Source organism: Physeter macrocephalus, chromosome 2, assembly GCF_002837175.3.
Source record: "Physeter macrocephalus isolate SW-GA chromosome 2, ASM283717v5, whole genome shotgun sequence".
Taxonomy (NCBI): Eukaryota; Metazoa; Chordata; class Mammalia; order Artiodactyla; family Physeteridae; genus Physeter; species Physeter macrocephalus.
The window spans coordinates 6,876,542-6,890,088 of record NC_041215.1 but is presented as its reverse complement, the minus strand read 5'-3'; the positions used below and the strand labels follow the sequence as shown (position 1 = coordinate 6,890,088).

Below are 13,547 nucleotides of genomic sequence, written 5' to 3'. Positions count from 1 at the left end.
TCCCCTGAATTTTATCTCTTTGAGACTCTCTGACTTCAGTTTGATAGTCCCCAGAAATGTGCTATTACAACTGTCTCAGTGAAGAGCAGTGGGATACACTTAATCACAACTTTGCTTCTAACATTTGTGTTTACAGAATATAGAAAAAGAACTCAGGGAAAATTAAATAAAAAACACATAACATACAAAAATACAGAATTAATACAGAAATTCAAAGAATTACATTTATAACCTAGAGGTTTCAGATACTAAGAATCAGAGTGTAGAATTTGAAGTCAGTACCTCTAATACCAACCATGTGACCTGGAGCAGGACATTTTACCTCTTCGTTCTTCAGTGTCCTTATCTGGGACCAAGAGATATAAATTCTCAGTGTATGTAGGAAAAAAAAATATGCGAGCATATGAAGAAGATTCCTGCAAATGAAAGCTAAGGAGGGAAAACTAGATACCAAATAATCTCCCACCCCAAGATCTCAGTGATGTCATCAATATTCTTTGGAGTCTAAAAAGCTTTGAAGTCTCCAAGAATTTCTAGTTTTAAAGGGGTAGGGAAGTGAATTGGGGAAAGAAAAGGGCCTCATTTCCTAAGGCCCCTCTCAGAACCTTGTGCTTTATATGTGGACTCACTTAGTATTTAGGACCTTATGACACTCTCCCATGCAGCTGGTGGAAATGTAGATTGTTAAACTTCTTCAGGTGTTTTGGCAATATTTATTCAAATAAAAAAGTGCATATGTGCACAATGAAGTTTGTATAGGGATATTCACTGCAGTATTGTCCTAAAAGCAAATCATGGACACAAAATGTCCACCAAAGGGATCAGTCAAATAAACTATTATGCATCTATATCATTAAAGACTGCATCCATGAAAAGAATGAGACATATGCATATACTGAAAAGAAATGATTTCTTACAGATGTTTACCATAGAAAACAAGTTATGTAAGGAATGCTACCATTTTGAGGGGTGGGGTAGGATACACACACACCTATCTACCTCTCCCAAGGTGCTTATTTACACTTAAACTATCTCTGGAAGGCCACAAAAGAAATTTAACAATATTTTTTGGAAGGTATGGGTGTGAAGTGTGGGGAATAGTCTAAAGGGCATGACACAGGCAGACATTTACTTTTCACTCTGTATCTTATATATTTTTGCATATATAATTATGTGAATATAGCCCCTTCTAAAAACAAAGAATTTGTATATTTAAAAACAACCCCAAACCCCTTCTCAACACCTCCACCTCTCTTTCCTCCCCTCCCCTGCCCCTCCCCTCCATCCTCCTCCCCCCACCCCTCCCCCCCCACCTCCTCCCCCTTCCCCCCTCTCCTCCTCCTCCCCTCCTCCTTTTTCCTCCCGCCCCCACAAACTCCTAGCCCTTTATCCGGGACAAGTTCACCAGCTGGTCCTTCTCCAGCAAGAAACTGAGAGCCTTCAGCTCTAAGAAAAGTGGCTGACAGGTGGGGAGCAACCCTAGAAAAAAGGTGTTTCTGACTGACGGCGAACGGAGGTTTAGAAGAATTGCGTTGGTTTATTTCTTCGATTAAACAGGGATACAAATATATATACCAAGTAGTAGGTAAGGGGAAAATAAAGACCCTAAAAACCTCCTAACCGTTATTTGTAAAGGAAACTTAAAGTGGAACCATGACTATTTGAAAAGGCAAAGGCGGGCCCGTGCTGCAGGCTGGGACTTGTAGTCCCTTCTGGGTGGTCCACAGTGCGGCTGCGCGGAAGAGTGGGCGCTCTCCCGCGCGCATGCGTGCGGCGGCGGCGGCAGGGCTGACGGTAGTCCCGCAGAGTCAACCCAGCCGGTGTCCGGGAGCTCGGTATGGCGATCCCCGCGGCGTCCATGGGGCCCTCGGCGCTGGGCCAGAGCGGTCCTGGCTCGATGGCTCCCTGGTGCTCAGTGACCAGCGGCCCGACGCGCTACGTGCTCGGGATGCAGGAGCTGTTCCGCGGCCACAGCAAGACGCGCGAGTTCCCGGCGCACAGCGCCAAGGTGCACTCGGTGGCCTGGAGCTGCGACGGGCGTCGCCTGGCCTCGGGGTCCTTCGACAAGACGGCCAGCGTCTTCCTGCTGGAGAAGGACCGGTTGGTGAGCCGCTAGGACCCGGCCCAGGCTAGGGAGAAGGGCTGTGGTAAAGCGAGGTGTGGTGGCAAGGAGAGAACGGGGGAGAGGAGTGTGGAGGTGAGGAGAGGGGAGGAGGGTGAAGGGGTGTGGAGATGAGGGGCGTGTGTGATGCGAGACAGAGGAGTGTGAGGGTGAGGAGGGGGTGAACAGGCTGGGGTGGTAGGGGGTGAAGATGGGCATGGTGGAGAGGAGGACTGGTGGTTAGGGGAGGTGGCGGTGTGTAGGGAGTGTAGTAGTAAGGAGGTGTGAAGATGAGCGGGGAGTCGCGGTGCGGGGATAGTGAAGACCGGGGGTGAGGAGGATGGATGGATGGGCGGTGAGGAGGATGGTGGGGGTGTGGGAGAGTGGTAGGAGGAATTGTGTGGGGGTGAGGGGTGGCTAGGGGCAGTGGTGGTGGGCTCACCGTGGTGGTAAGGAGGGCCTCTCTGAAAATGATAGGGCCTCCGTGGCAATGAGCAGGTGGGTTGGGACCCCTTGGTGGCAGAGTAAGAGTAGAAAACCAGAAAGCAGGAGGAAGGCCAGGGAGAGCACAAGAGTAAGGGCATTGATGTGGAACCCATCCTCAGAACAGTTCAGACTGATTGGGGAGGAAGGGAGGGAGGATATTGGAAGGAGTTTGGGGGAAGAGGCTTGGAAGGATTCGACTCTCTAATTATCCAAACTTTTGTTGGTCACAAGATAGCTCGGTTTAAATAAGGTTAAGAAGTTACATGGGGAAGCAGGTACATATGGGTGAAGTGACATCTGTATTCTGTTCTTTTAGGTCAAAGAAAACAATTATCGGGGACATGGGGATAGTGTGGACCAGCTCTGTTGGCATCCAAGTAATCCTGATCTCTTTGTCACTGCATCTGGAGACAAAACCATTCGCATCTGGGATGTGAGGACTACAAAATGCATTGCCACTGTGAACACTAAAGGTGACTATTCAGAGAGTGGGCACTAGGAAGATAAGCCACTTATAGTCATTCAACAAGCACTTTTCAAGTATCTTCTCTGTGCATGACCCTGTAGGTATGGGACATCCTGAGCTGAATAAGACAGTTTCCAGCTCCAATGATGTTAGGGTTTAGTGCAGGGAGAGAGACATATGTATAAAAAAAACCACTAACGTAATATGACGTGGTCATCCTATAATGGAGAGGTCTACAAAGTGGATACCCAGAATGGAAATGCTTAAGTCTGCCTGGGGGAGATAGGGAGGGCCTTACAGAATTTGAGCAAACTCTTAGGGTAGCCATATAGATTTAGTGGTCAGGGTGCATTGGGTGGGCAGCTCTAGCAGGGAACAGCATGTGCAAAGGAATGGAGAATTTGGGAAACTGCTGATAGGCTAGAATGGCTGATCTTGGAATAAATGGCTTTGATGGTCTGGGAGAAAATGACCTGGAAGTTGTGCAGTACATTTACAGACTGTTCTTCACCACGTATTACCTTATAAACCTTGAGGCCCTTTATTAAATTTTATTGACTAAGATGTTATTGATTATAAGATACATCAGTATTTTATGGACCATTAGGAAAGAAAATAAAGTTTTATTTATCATATAGTCATGATACACCGAAAATTTTGAGATGTATCCTGATGCATTCTAAGATACATTATAGGTAATAAAGTGTGAAAAAATATGCATCTTAGAATCAGTAAAGTTGATGAAATTTTTAATTGATGTATTCAGTGTGGGCTACTGGACTTTGTTGGCAAGACTTGTACCTGGAGGTGGGATGATGTGGTTTCCCCAACTAGACAACTGGTGATATGTGAGTGATTTAGGTGGTATATGGATGAACATTAAAAACTGATTGTGTATATATTTTAATGCCTACTAGAAAAAAAGAACTAGCCCATAGAATTTATTGCTAAAGTGAAGCTTTTAAGTAAAAATTTGGGGGGTCAATTTTAATAAAAATCTTGAATGAAGAAAAGTATAGCTGTTACATGGATAGTACAAAAATTGTGAAAATGGCATGTGAATGACTGGAGTTGGGAAGTGCTGGTGTAAGTGCTGGTGTAAGAGTGCTGGTGTAAGATAGTTAGAGGCTTTGGTGTCAAGTCTGGGTTTAGATCTTGGCTCTGTTACTTCACAGCTTTGACACCTTGGCTCATTTCTCTTACATTTTTTCATCTGTAAAATGGGGGTAAAAAGTGTCCCTTAAAGAAACGTGAGAACTAAAGGGGGAAATTTGTAGATGAATGTGCTGGACTCCCAGTTGATTTGTAAGTGGTAGTTCCCTTCTGTTGACGAGGACCTTAGTGAATGAGCTCTGGCGATAGCTCTAGTTTTTCTATGATAACAAAATAAACTTCTGGAGGATTATGGGCTAACATTATCTTGCTGATTATATGTGGGTTCCCAGGGGAGAACATCAATATCTGCTGGAGTCCCGATGGACAGACCATTGCTGTAGGCAACAAGGATGATGTGGTGACGTTCATTGATGCCAAGACACACCGTTCCAAAGCGGAGGAGCAGTTCAAGTTTGAGGTCAATGAAATCTCCTGGAACAATGACAATAACATGTTCTTCCTGACAAATGGCAATGGTTGTATCAACATACTCAGGTGAGGGGGTTCTAGCTTAAGGGACTGTCATATCTTTGCACTGGGTGCTGTGGTGGATACCAAGGTGAATTAGATGTGAGTCTATCCTGAAGGACCCAAAAGGACTAATACAGTTGACCTTTGAACAACACGGATCTGAACTGCTCAGGTCTACTTATATGTGGATTTTTTTCAAGAGCAAATATTACAGTCCTACCTGATCCGGGGTTGGTTGAATCTGGGATGTGGAACCTTGGATACAGAGGAACTGTGGATACGGAGGACCAACTAAGTTATATGTAGATTTTTGAGTGTGCAGAGAATTGGCACCCCTAACCTTCTTGTTCAAGGTTCAACTGTAGTAATAAAGAATTCTAACCTCTCTTGAGCACCTTTGAACTAGGCACCTTATATTTTACTGAGTCCTCAGAGAAATCCTAGGGAGTCGATGGTGTGCTTCCCATTTCACAGATGAGGATCAGGGACTCAGAGTCACTAGTCGGCTGGTGAGCACTAGAACGGGATGCACTTGGAATTATAGCTAATTCGTACCCTTAAAGTCTCCACTTAAATATCACTTCCCCTCCAGGGAAGCCATCTTCACCCACAAGGTTAGAAACTTATTTTGTGTACTTCCTGTTGGAAGCATTTCTCATTCTACATTATAACTGCATGTTTACTTCTCTGTATCTTCCATTAGACTGTAAACTCCATGAAGGTAGGGACTGTATTTAACTTGTTTACTGTTGAATCCCTAGTGCCTAGCCCAGTATCTGCTACACAAAATTAGGATCTCAGTGAATATTCTCTAAATGAATGAAACTGTGGAATTGAAATTGAGATCTGTCTGATTCTGTTCTTTCTGTTATCTTGGGTGAGCAATGCAAGGCAGAATGAAATAGGCTCTGTGTGAGAGGCTGGGAGTTTGCTGTAGAATCCCAAGGAAAGAAACTTATATTGATTTTGGGAGTTGGGGGTTGAAGGAGGCAGCTTCTGAGCTTGACCGTGAAAGATTAGTTGAATTTTAAGAATCAGCAAAAGGGAACTGCACAATGGACAAAACAAGTGAGAATTAGCATGGTTTATTTAGAGAGTAGTTGGTAGATCAGGGTTGCTGGGAGTGGTGGCAGATAAGGTGTCTGAAGAGAGACATCCTGAAACGGGAAGATAAAGCTGAAGTATAATTTGAGACCAGGTTATTTGGGTCTGGAATTCTATGCATAGCAACTTGAACTTTATTCTGTAGGCAGTGTTTTTTTTTTTTAAAGCTTTTTTATTAGAAAATAAAACAGATATAGAAAACCCTGAAATATAAATGTGTAGCTTAATGAACTATTATATGCTTAACACCTGTGTAACCCCACCAGGTCAAGAAATAGTACTTTGCTGGCCACCTCAGAAGCCTTGCCATGGGCTTTGTCCTTCCTAATTAAAACCACCTCCCCCAAAAACATTGTCTTGATTTTTGTAATATTTCTTTGTAGTTTTAGCCACCAAGTGTGCATCTCTAGATACTCTAATTTTGCCCACTTAAAAAAGTTTGATATGCCTTTTAAGTCAGCTAAACTACGGAGTCCCCCTCCATCCCTTTCTTTTACTTAGAACTTAGCTGTTGAAAAGCAGGCTGTTAACCTGTGGAGCTTGTCCCAGTCTGGATTTTGCTGATTCCAAATGCTTGCTTATTTGTTGGAATTTAAGAGACATTTCCTCTCATCTGTTTGGTTACCCAGGAATATAGTTCATTTAGAGAAGGTAGGATAAATGCTTCATTCTTTCCCTTTGTCATTAGGTAATGAATTAGTTCTCTATCACCTCCAAAGATGATCAGCTAGGGTTTTTTAAATAAAAAAGAATCATTATGGACTTATGGATATAAGCATGGTAGAAGGGTTTCAGTGTATTGTAATCATTATCCTTATTGAAGCTCAAATTATCTTATTTTTGGCAAATGGGATCCTCTTCAAGTTGGTTCTTGAGTTTTTTTTTTGACATAATCCTATTAGTCTTCAGTTTCTTGCTCTCTGGTATGACAAGATATGCCAGGTTCATCTTGTGTTTTTCCTGCCTCAAATCTTTAATCAGAAAATTCTCTGAGAATTCCTGGATTCTTTTACTAGAAAATAATATTGGAGCTAGGAATGTCCATATTGTTGGGTTGACTGTTTCTAGACCTTTCCAGTGGACAGAGCTAAGAAGTATATGTATTGTATATAACTTAAAGATAAAATACTTTGTGAATTCATACTGATAACTTCCAGTTAAAATCTCTTTCCTTCCAAACTGAGTGTTCTGGTTCTCAGAGATGCAGGGGATTATAGAATTTGAATATCCCATGGTTGCTTATTACCTTCATCCCTTGTTACACATACAGATATTTCAGAGTAACAATACTAGCACCACCACCACCAATCTGATTGCTTAAAATAGTAAATTTTGCTTTTTGAATATGCTTTCCTCATTCTTCCTCCATTAAAAAAAAATAGTTAATACTATATATTGTCAGATTATACAGCTATTACATATTATACCTTAAACATATATAATTTCCACAAGAAACTACATATTTAATGCTCATTACCAGTCTGGTAAGTCTGGTACATCTCTAGTCATTGATTATCAAAACTCATTTTCCAGTTTTGATTCCTCAGGAAGAGTTCAGGGGAACAAGATTCCCTGAATTCATACTTATTATAGCTTATATACTTCTAAAACTTTAAGATACTTTATTATATTGTGCTTATTATTTGAACTTTTTATAATTAATAGTTTTGCTAGATACAAAAATTTCAATTCATATATTCTTGCTGGTCTATCTTAAGTATGTTACTCCATTTTCTTTTCACATAAAGTGTTACTGTCAAAAAGTCTGATGGCAATCTAATTTAAAGTCCAGTAATTTTACTACCATACGTCTTCCTGTTGGTTAGTTTGGGTTCATATTCTCAGGTACGTGGTGTTTCAGTATATTGTTTGACATCTTTTTATTTCAGGAAAGTTGTTTTGAAATTCCAGTCTTTGATATTTGTTCTGTTGTCTTACTTCCATTTTCTTCTTAGTGTTTCCTCTTAACATCTTAGTACCACGGTCCTCTTCCCCCAGTTTGATTGCTGTCTGTCTTGTTTCTCAGCTACCCAGAGCTGAAGCCTGTGCAGTCTATCAACGCCCATCCATCCAACTGCATCTGTATCAAGTTTGACCCCATGGGGAAGTATTTTGCTACAGGAAGCGCAGATGCTTTGGTCAGCCTCTGGGATGTAGATGAGTTAGTGTGTGTTAGGTGCTTTTCCAGGTAAGCAACTCTGCCAGCACTTTTCTTGTTAGATAAATTCGTTTTATGTCATGTTGGGTGAAACTGGGCCCTTCTCTCACTGGGTTATTTTAATGTCTCCTCTGTCTACTCTGTTATAGGCTGGATTGGCCTGTGAGGACCCTCAGTTTTAGCCATGATGGGAAAATGCTGGCATCGGCATCGGAAGATCATTTCATCGACATTGCTGAAGTAGAGACAGGTAACTATACCCTCACTACCTTAATGAGACTCCTCTGTCTTTCATTTCTGGCCATCAGGCCTTCTCCTGTCATGTGTTTTCATCTCTGCTCATTACTACTTTGCCAGCATTAGCATAAATGGGTATTAGTATAAATGCCAGCATTAGCACAAACTCCTTAAGGCAAGTTTGTTTATTATGACTATTGTAGTCAGGTAATGGAGGGAGCAAAGAGTTAGGAAAGAAAGGAGCAGGTCTGAAAGAGGGTGATTAAAGAAAATATTTTGCGTTTTATTCAGTTTTAATTCTTCCATTATAGCAGAATTGTTAAAATACAGAAATGGAGAAGAATGAATGAATAAATGCATGGATGGATGGATGAATGAATGAATGAATGAATGATCACACCCTTTACAACCTCTTTTAGCATTGCAGGATATTTCTATCTTTTTCCTGTATGTGGACTTAAAAAATACATATATACATTTTATAATTTAAGAAATTATTAAAATATATGTGATTTGTTTTAAAAAGCAACAAAACAGAACTTGAAAATAGAAAAATGAGAGGTGAGTATTCATTTTACAAAAGAATTTCTCCAGATTTATTTTTTAACGTAGCTTTATTGTTTTTGGAAATACATGATACTTTATTAAAAGAATTCAAACTATATAGAAAACTTCAAAGAAAGTAAAAAGCTTGACATTCCACGATTTAAAGAGTGCCACTCTTGATAACATTTTGGTGAGCATTGTCCAGCCATCCAGACATGCAGCTCCTTCCTGTCCCCTCGTGTTCATGTGATGCAGGCATGCTCTTCTGCTGCTCCGGGGCCCTCCCTCCTCACCTGCAGGATCTTACAGCTTCTTACATGGTGATGGCTGTTGAGCTCTACTGCTGTTTTTAATGGGGTTTAGAATTCCATTGGTTATACCAGTACATACCTAAGCTGCCCCACTCTTAGATGGCTTCTGGTCTTTACACCATTATAAATGATTCTTTGATGAGTATCATTTTACTTATGTAGTCATCCTTTTGGGTAAACCACTGAATTGGGATTGCTGAGTCCAAACTGCTCACATCTTGTCAGGAACCAAACTTCCTTACAGAAGGGTTATTGCAGTGTTTACTCTCAGCAGCGACGCATGCATGGAGTTAAAGGCCGAAAGGGAAATGGAAGGGGAGTAGCAGCCTCCGACACCATTTTTTATGTCTGTGTAACACAGAAATTTGCTCAGACATGTGGCTATAGATTGCCAGATCCTAGCATTATGAAGAGCAGTTAACTGTCCCTGAAATAGATTACTTAAAGGAAAAAAACAACTATATACAAAGCAGAAACAGACTCACAGACATAGAAAACACACTTATGGTTTGCTAAAGGGGAAAGGGAGTCGGGGGAGGGATAAATTAGGAGTATGGGATTAACAGATACAAACTACTCTATGTAAGATAAATAAGCAACATGGATTCACTGTGTACTGCAGGGAACTATATTCAATACCTTGTAATAACCTGTAATGGAAAGTGATCTGAAAAAAAAAGAAATGAAACAAAACAAAACTAAATCACTTTGCTGTACATGCTCGACACCTGAAACTAACACAGTATTGTAAATCAACTATACTTCAATAAAAAAATCTTTTTCTTTATACACATACACACACGTATATATGCATATGTGTGTGTATATATATATATATATATATATAAAAACAGCTTTATTCAAATACAATTCACATACCATATAGTTGACGAGTTTGAAGTGTATAATTCAGTGTATCATGCATTTTTAAATCACCACACTGTGAACATTTTACTACATTAATCTTAACTCTAAGGTTGAAAAAAAGTTAAGCAGGACTAAAAAAAATGGCTTTGGAAAAATTATGTTTAATTTCCACAAGTAGGAAGAAAACATTTTTGGAAAAAGAAATCTATTTGCAAGTCATTGTGGTTTAGTAGAAAGATCTGTGGCTTTGGAAACAGGCTGACTTCCTGTTTCTTCCTGAAACTTCCTGAAACTCTGCTGTTTCCCTTTTTTTTTTCCCTGCTGCTTCCTTGAGGTGTGACTTAACTGTTCAGTCACCTGTTTCTTTATAAAATGGGGTTTAAAATCATTAATTGCCTTGCTGGATTGTCATTATACTTTATTAAGATAAAAGTATAATCCATCTGATTCATAAGGGGTGCTCAACAAACAGCTGCTGTTGTTTTTTCAGGAAGGGTAGAATTGGGTTCAGAGCACAAGCTCTTAAGTTAACTGGCCTGCGTTCACATCCTGCTCTGCCACCCACTGCCTCATGACCCCTCTGCGCCTCAGTGTTCTCTGCAAAATAGGGTAGTAATTGTACTTATCCTATAGGGTTATTAAGCAGATTAAATGATTTAATGTAGGTAAGTACTTAATGAGTATGGTCTCTTATTATTAATGTATTGATTGGTTTCTCTATATTGATTTTTATAGGAGACAAGCTGTGGGAGGTACAGTGTGAGTCCCCCACCTTCACCGTGGCTTGGCACCCCAAAAGGCCTCTGCTGGCATTTGCCTGTGATGACAAAGATGGCAAATATGACAGCAGTCGGGAAGCTGGAACTGTGAAACTTTTTGGGCTTCCTAATGATTCCTGATAGGGGGACCTGATGTATGGAGGAGGCCCAGGCCTCCAGGCAGAGGCTTCCATTGTATAGTTAGTTTGGTCTGTTCTCTTGGAGTTGGTGGGCACCTAAAGTATTTATAAATTGGTATAAATTATACAAGTCTTTTGTCAGGCTGCCCATTCCAGTTTCCTTCGTATTTGTTATGGTAGCTGTTCCCGTTCCTTGCCCCCTGCAGGAGGGCTCTGCAGTGATGACACCAGCATACCTTGTCCTGTGGGGACCTCCTGTCTTTGTGCTTTTGGGGATATGGTGGACTTTGTTGGGCTTGCTTCTGCTTGCCACCTAGTTTGAAGGGGTGGGTGAGGAAGGGTGAGACGGGGATGGAGATTTTTTATAATAAAAAAGAAATACATTTACTGTTGAGAATTGAGCATTTAATAAAACACTTTTTAATTATGGGACTTCTAGGACTTTAAAAATTATGGTAACATTATCATTATTATTTTCTTATTTTTTAAAAAAATTTATTTTATTTTTTTATACAGCAGGTTCTTATTAGTTATCCATTTTATACATATTAGTGTATACATGTCAATCCCAATCTCCCAATTCATCACAAGACCACGCCCCGCCACTTTGCCCCCTTGGTGTCCATACGTTTGTTCTCTACGTCTGTGTCTCAATTTCTGCCCTGCAAACCGGTTCATCTGTACCATATTTCTAGGTTCCACATATCTGCGTTAATATACAATATTTGTTTTTCTCTTTCTGACTTCACTCTGTATGACAGTCTCTATATCCATCCACGTCTCTACAGATAACCCAATTTCATTCCTTTTTATGGCTGAGTAATATTCCATTGTATATATGTACCACATCGTCTTTATCCATTCATCTGTCGATGGGCATTTAGGTTGCTTCCATGTCCTGACTATTGTAAACAGTGCTGCAGTGAACATTGGGGTGCATATGTCTTTTTGAATTATGGTGTTCTCTGGCTATACGCCCAGTAGTGGGATTACTGGCTTGTATGGTAGTTCTATTTTTAGTTTTTTAAGGAACCTCCATACTGTTCTCCATAGTGGCTGTATCAAGTTACATTCCCACCAACAGTTCAAGAGGGTTCCCTTTTCTCCACACGCTCTCCAGCATTGTTGTTTGTAGATTTTCGGATGATGCCCGTTGTAAATGGTGTGAGGTGATACCTCATTGTAGTTTTGATTTGTATTTCTCCAGTAATTAATGATGTTGAGCAGCTTTTCATATGCTTCTTGGCCATCTGTATGTCTTCTTTGGAGAAATGTCTATTTAGGTCTTCTGCCCATTTTTGGATTGGGTTGTTTGTTTTTTTAATATTGAGCTGCATGAGCTGTGCAAAAGCTTTGAAGTTTCATTAGGTCCCATTTGTTTATTTTTGTTTTTATTTCCATTACTCTAGGATCAAGGATCAAAAAAGATCTTGCTGTGATTTATGTCAAAGTTCTGCCTGTGTTTTCCTCTAAGAGTTTTATAGTGTCCAGTCTTACATTTAGGTCTCTAATGCATTTTTTTTTTTTCATTCTTTTACATGTAGCTGTCCAGTTTTCCCAGCACCACTTATTGAAGAGACTGTTTTTTATCCATTGTATATCCTTGCCTCCTTTGTCATAGATTAGTTGACCATAAGTGCGTGGGTTTATCACTGGGATTTCTATCCTGTTCCGTTGATCTATGTTTCTGTTTTTGTGCCAGTACCATATTGTCTTGATTACTGTAGCTTTGTAGTATAGTCTGAAGTCAGGGAGTCTGATTCCTCCAGCTCCACTTTTTTCCCTCAAGACCGCTTTAGCTATTCGGGGTCTTTTGTGTCTCCATACAAATGTTAAGATTTTTTTGTTCTAGTTGCCATTGGTAATTTGTAGATTCCTTTGGGTAGCATAGTCATTTTCACAATATTGATTCTTCCAGTCCAAGACCATGGTACATCTCTCCATCTGTTGGTATGATCTTTAATTTCTTTCATCAGTGTCTTATAGTTTTCTGCATTCAAATCTTTTTTCTCCTTAGGAAGGTTTATTCCTAGGTATTTTATTCTTTTTGTTGCAATGGTGAATGGGTGTGTTTCCTTAATTTCTCTTTCAGATTTTTCATCATTAGTGTATAAGAATGCAAGAGATTTCTGTGCATTAATTTTGTATCCTGCAAATTTACCATATTCATTGATTAGCTCTAGTAGTTTTCTGGTGGCATCTATAGGATTCTCTATGTATAGTATCATGTCATCTGCAAACAGTGACATTTTTTTTTACTTCTTTTCCAATTTGTATTCCTTTTTTTTTGAATTTTATTTTATTTATTTTTTTATACAGCAGGTTCTTATTAGTCATCAATTTTATACACATCAGTGTATGCATGTCAATCCCAATGGCCCAATTCATCACACCACCACCCCCACCCACCCAGCAAATTTGTATTCCTTTTATTTCTTTTTCCTCTCTGACTGCCATGGCTAGGACTTCCAAAACTATGTTGAATAAAAGTGGTGAGTGGACATCTTTGTCTTGTTCCTGATCTTAGTTTTTCTCCATTGAGAATGATGTTTGCTGTGGGTTTGTCGTATGTGGCCTTTATTATGTTGCGGTAGGTTCCCTCTATGCCCACTTTCTGGAGAGTTTTTATCATAAATGGGTGTTGAATTTTGTCAAAAGCTTTTTCTGCATCTATTGAGATGATCATATCATTTTTCTTCTTCAATTTGTTAATATGGTTTATCACATTGATTGATTTGCATATATTG

General features: G+C 40.0%; 1 protein-coding gene across 3 annotated transcripts; it reads left to right on the top strand.

The window, feature by feature from the left end:
* The first annotated feature begins 1,775 nt into the window (after nucleotides 1–1,775).
* THOC3 (THO complex subunit 3) lies at nucleotides 1,776–11,232 on the top strand. 3 transcript variants are annotated; one of them, XM_055079882.1, is made up of 7 exons: nucleotides 1,791–2,104; nucleotides 2,904–3,060; nucleotides 4,499–4,703; nucleotides 7,810–7,971; nucleotides 8,091–8,191; nucleotides 8,705–8,739; nucleotides 10,638–10,724. In XM_055079882.1, the coding sequence occupies exons 1-6, from the start codon at nucleotides 1,838–1,840 to the stop codon at nucleotides 8,734–8,736; spliced, it is 924 nt and encodes a 307-aa protein (XP_054935857.1). In that variant the 5' UTR covers nucleotides 1,791–1,837; the 3' UTR covers nucleotides 8,737–8,739; nucleotides 10,638–10,724. The 3 variants fall into 3 exon arrangements, with proteins under 3 accessions (XP_007124695.1, XP_054935857.1, XP_007124696.1); XM_007124633.2 differs by lacking the exon at nucleotides 8,705–8,739 and having other exon boundaries at nucleotides 1,776–2,104; nucleotides 10,638–11,232; XM_007124634.4 differs by lacking the exon at nucleotides 10,638–10,724 and having other exon boundaries at nucleotides 8,705–10,631.
* Nucleotides 11,233–13,547: the final 2,315 nt, after the last annotated feature.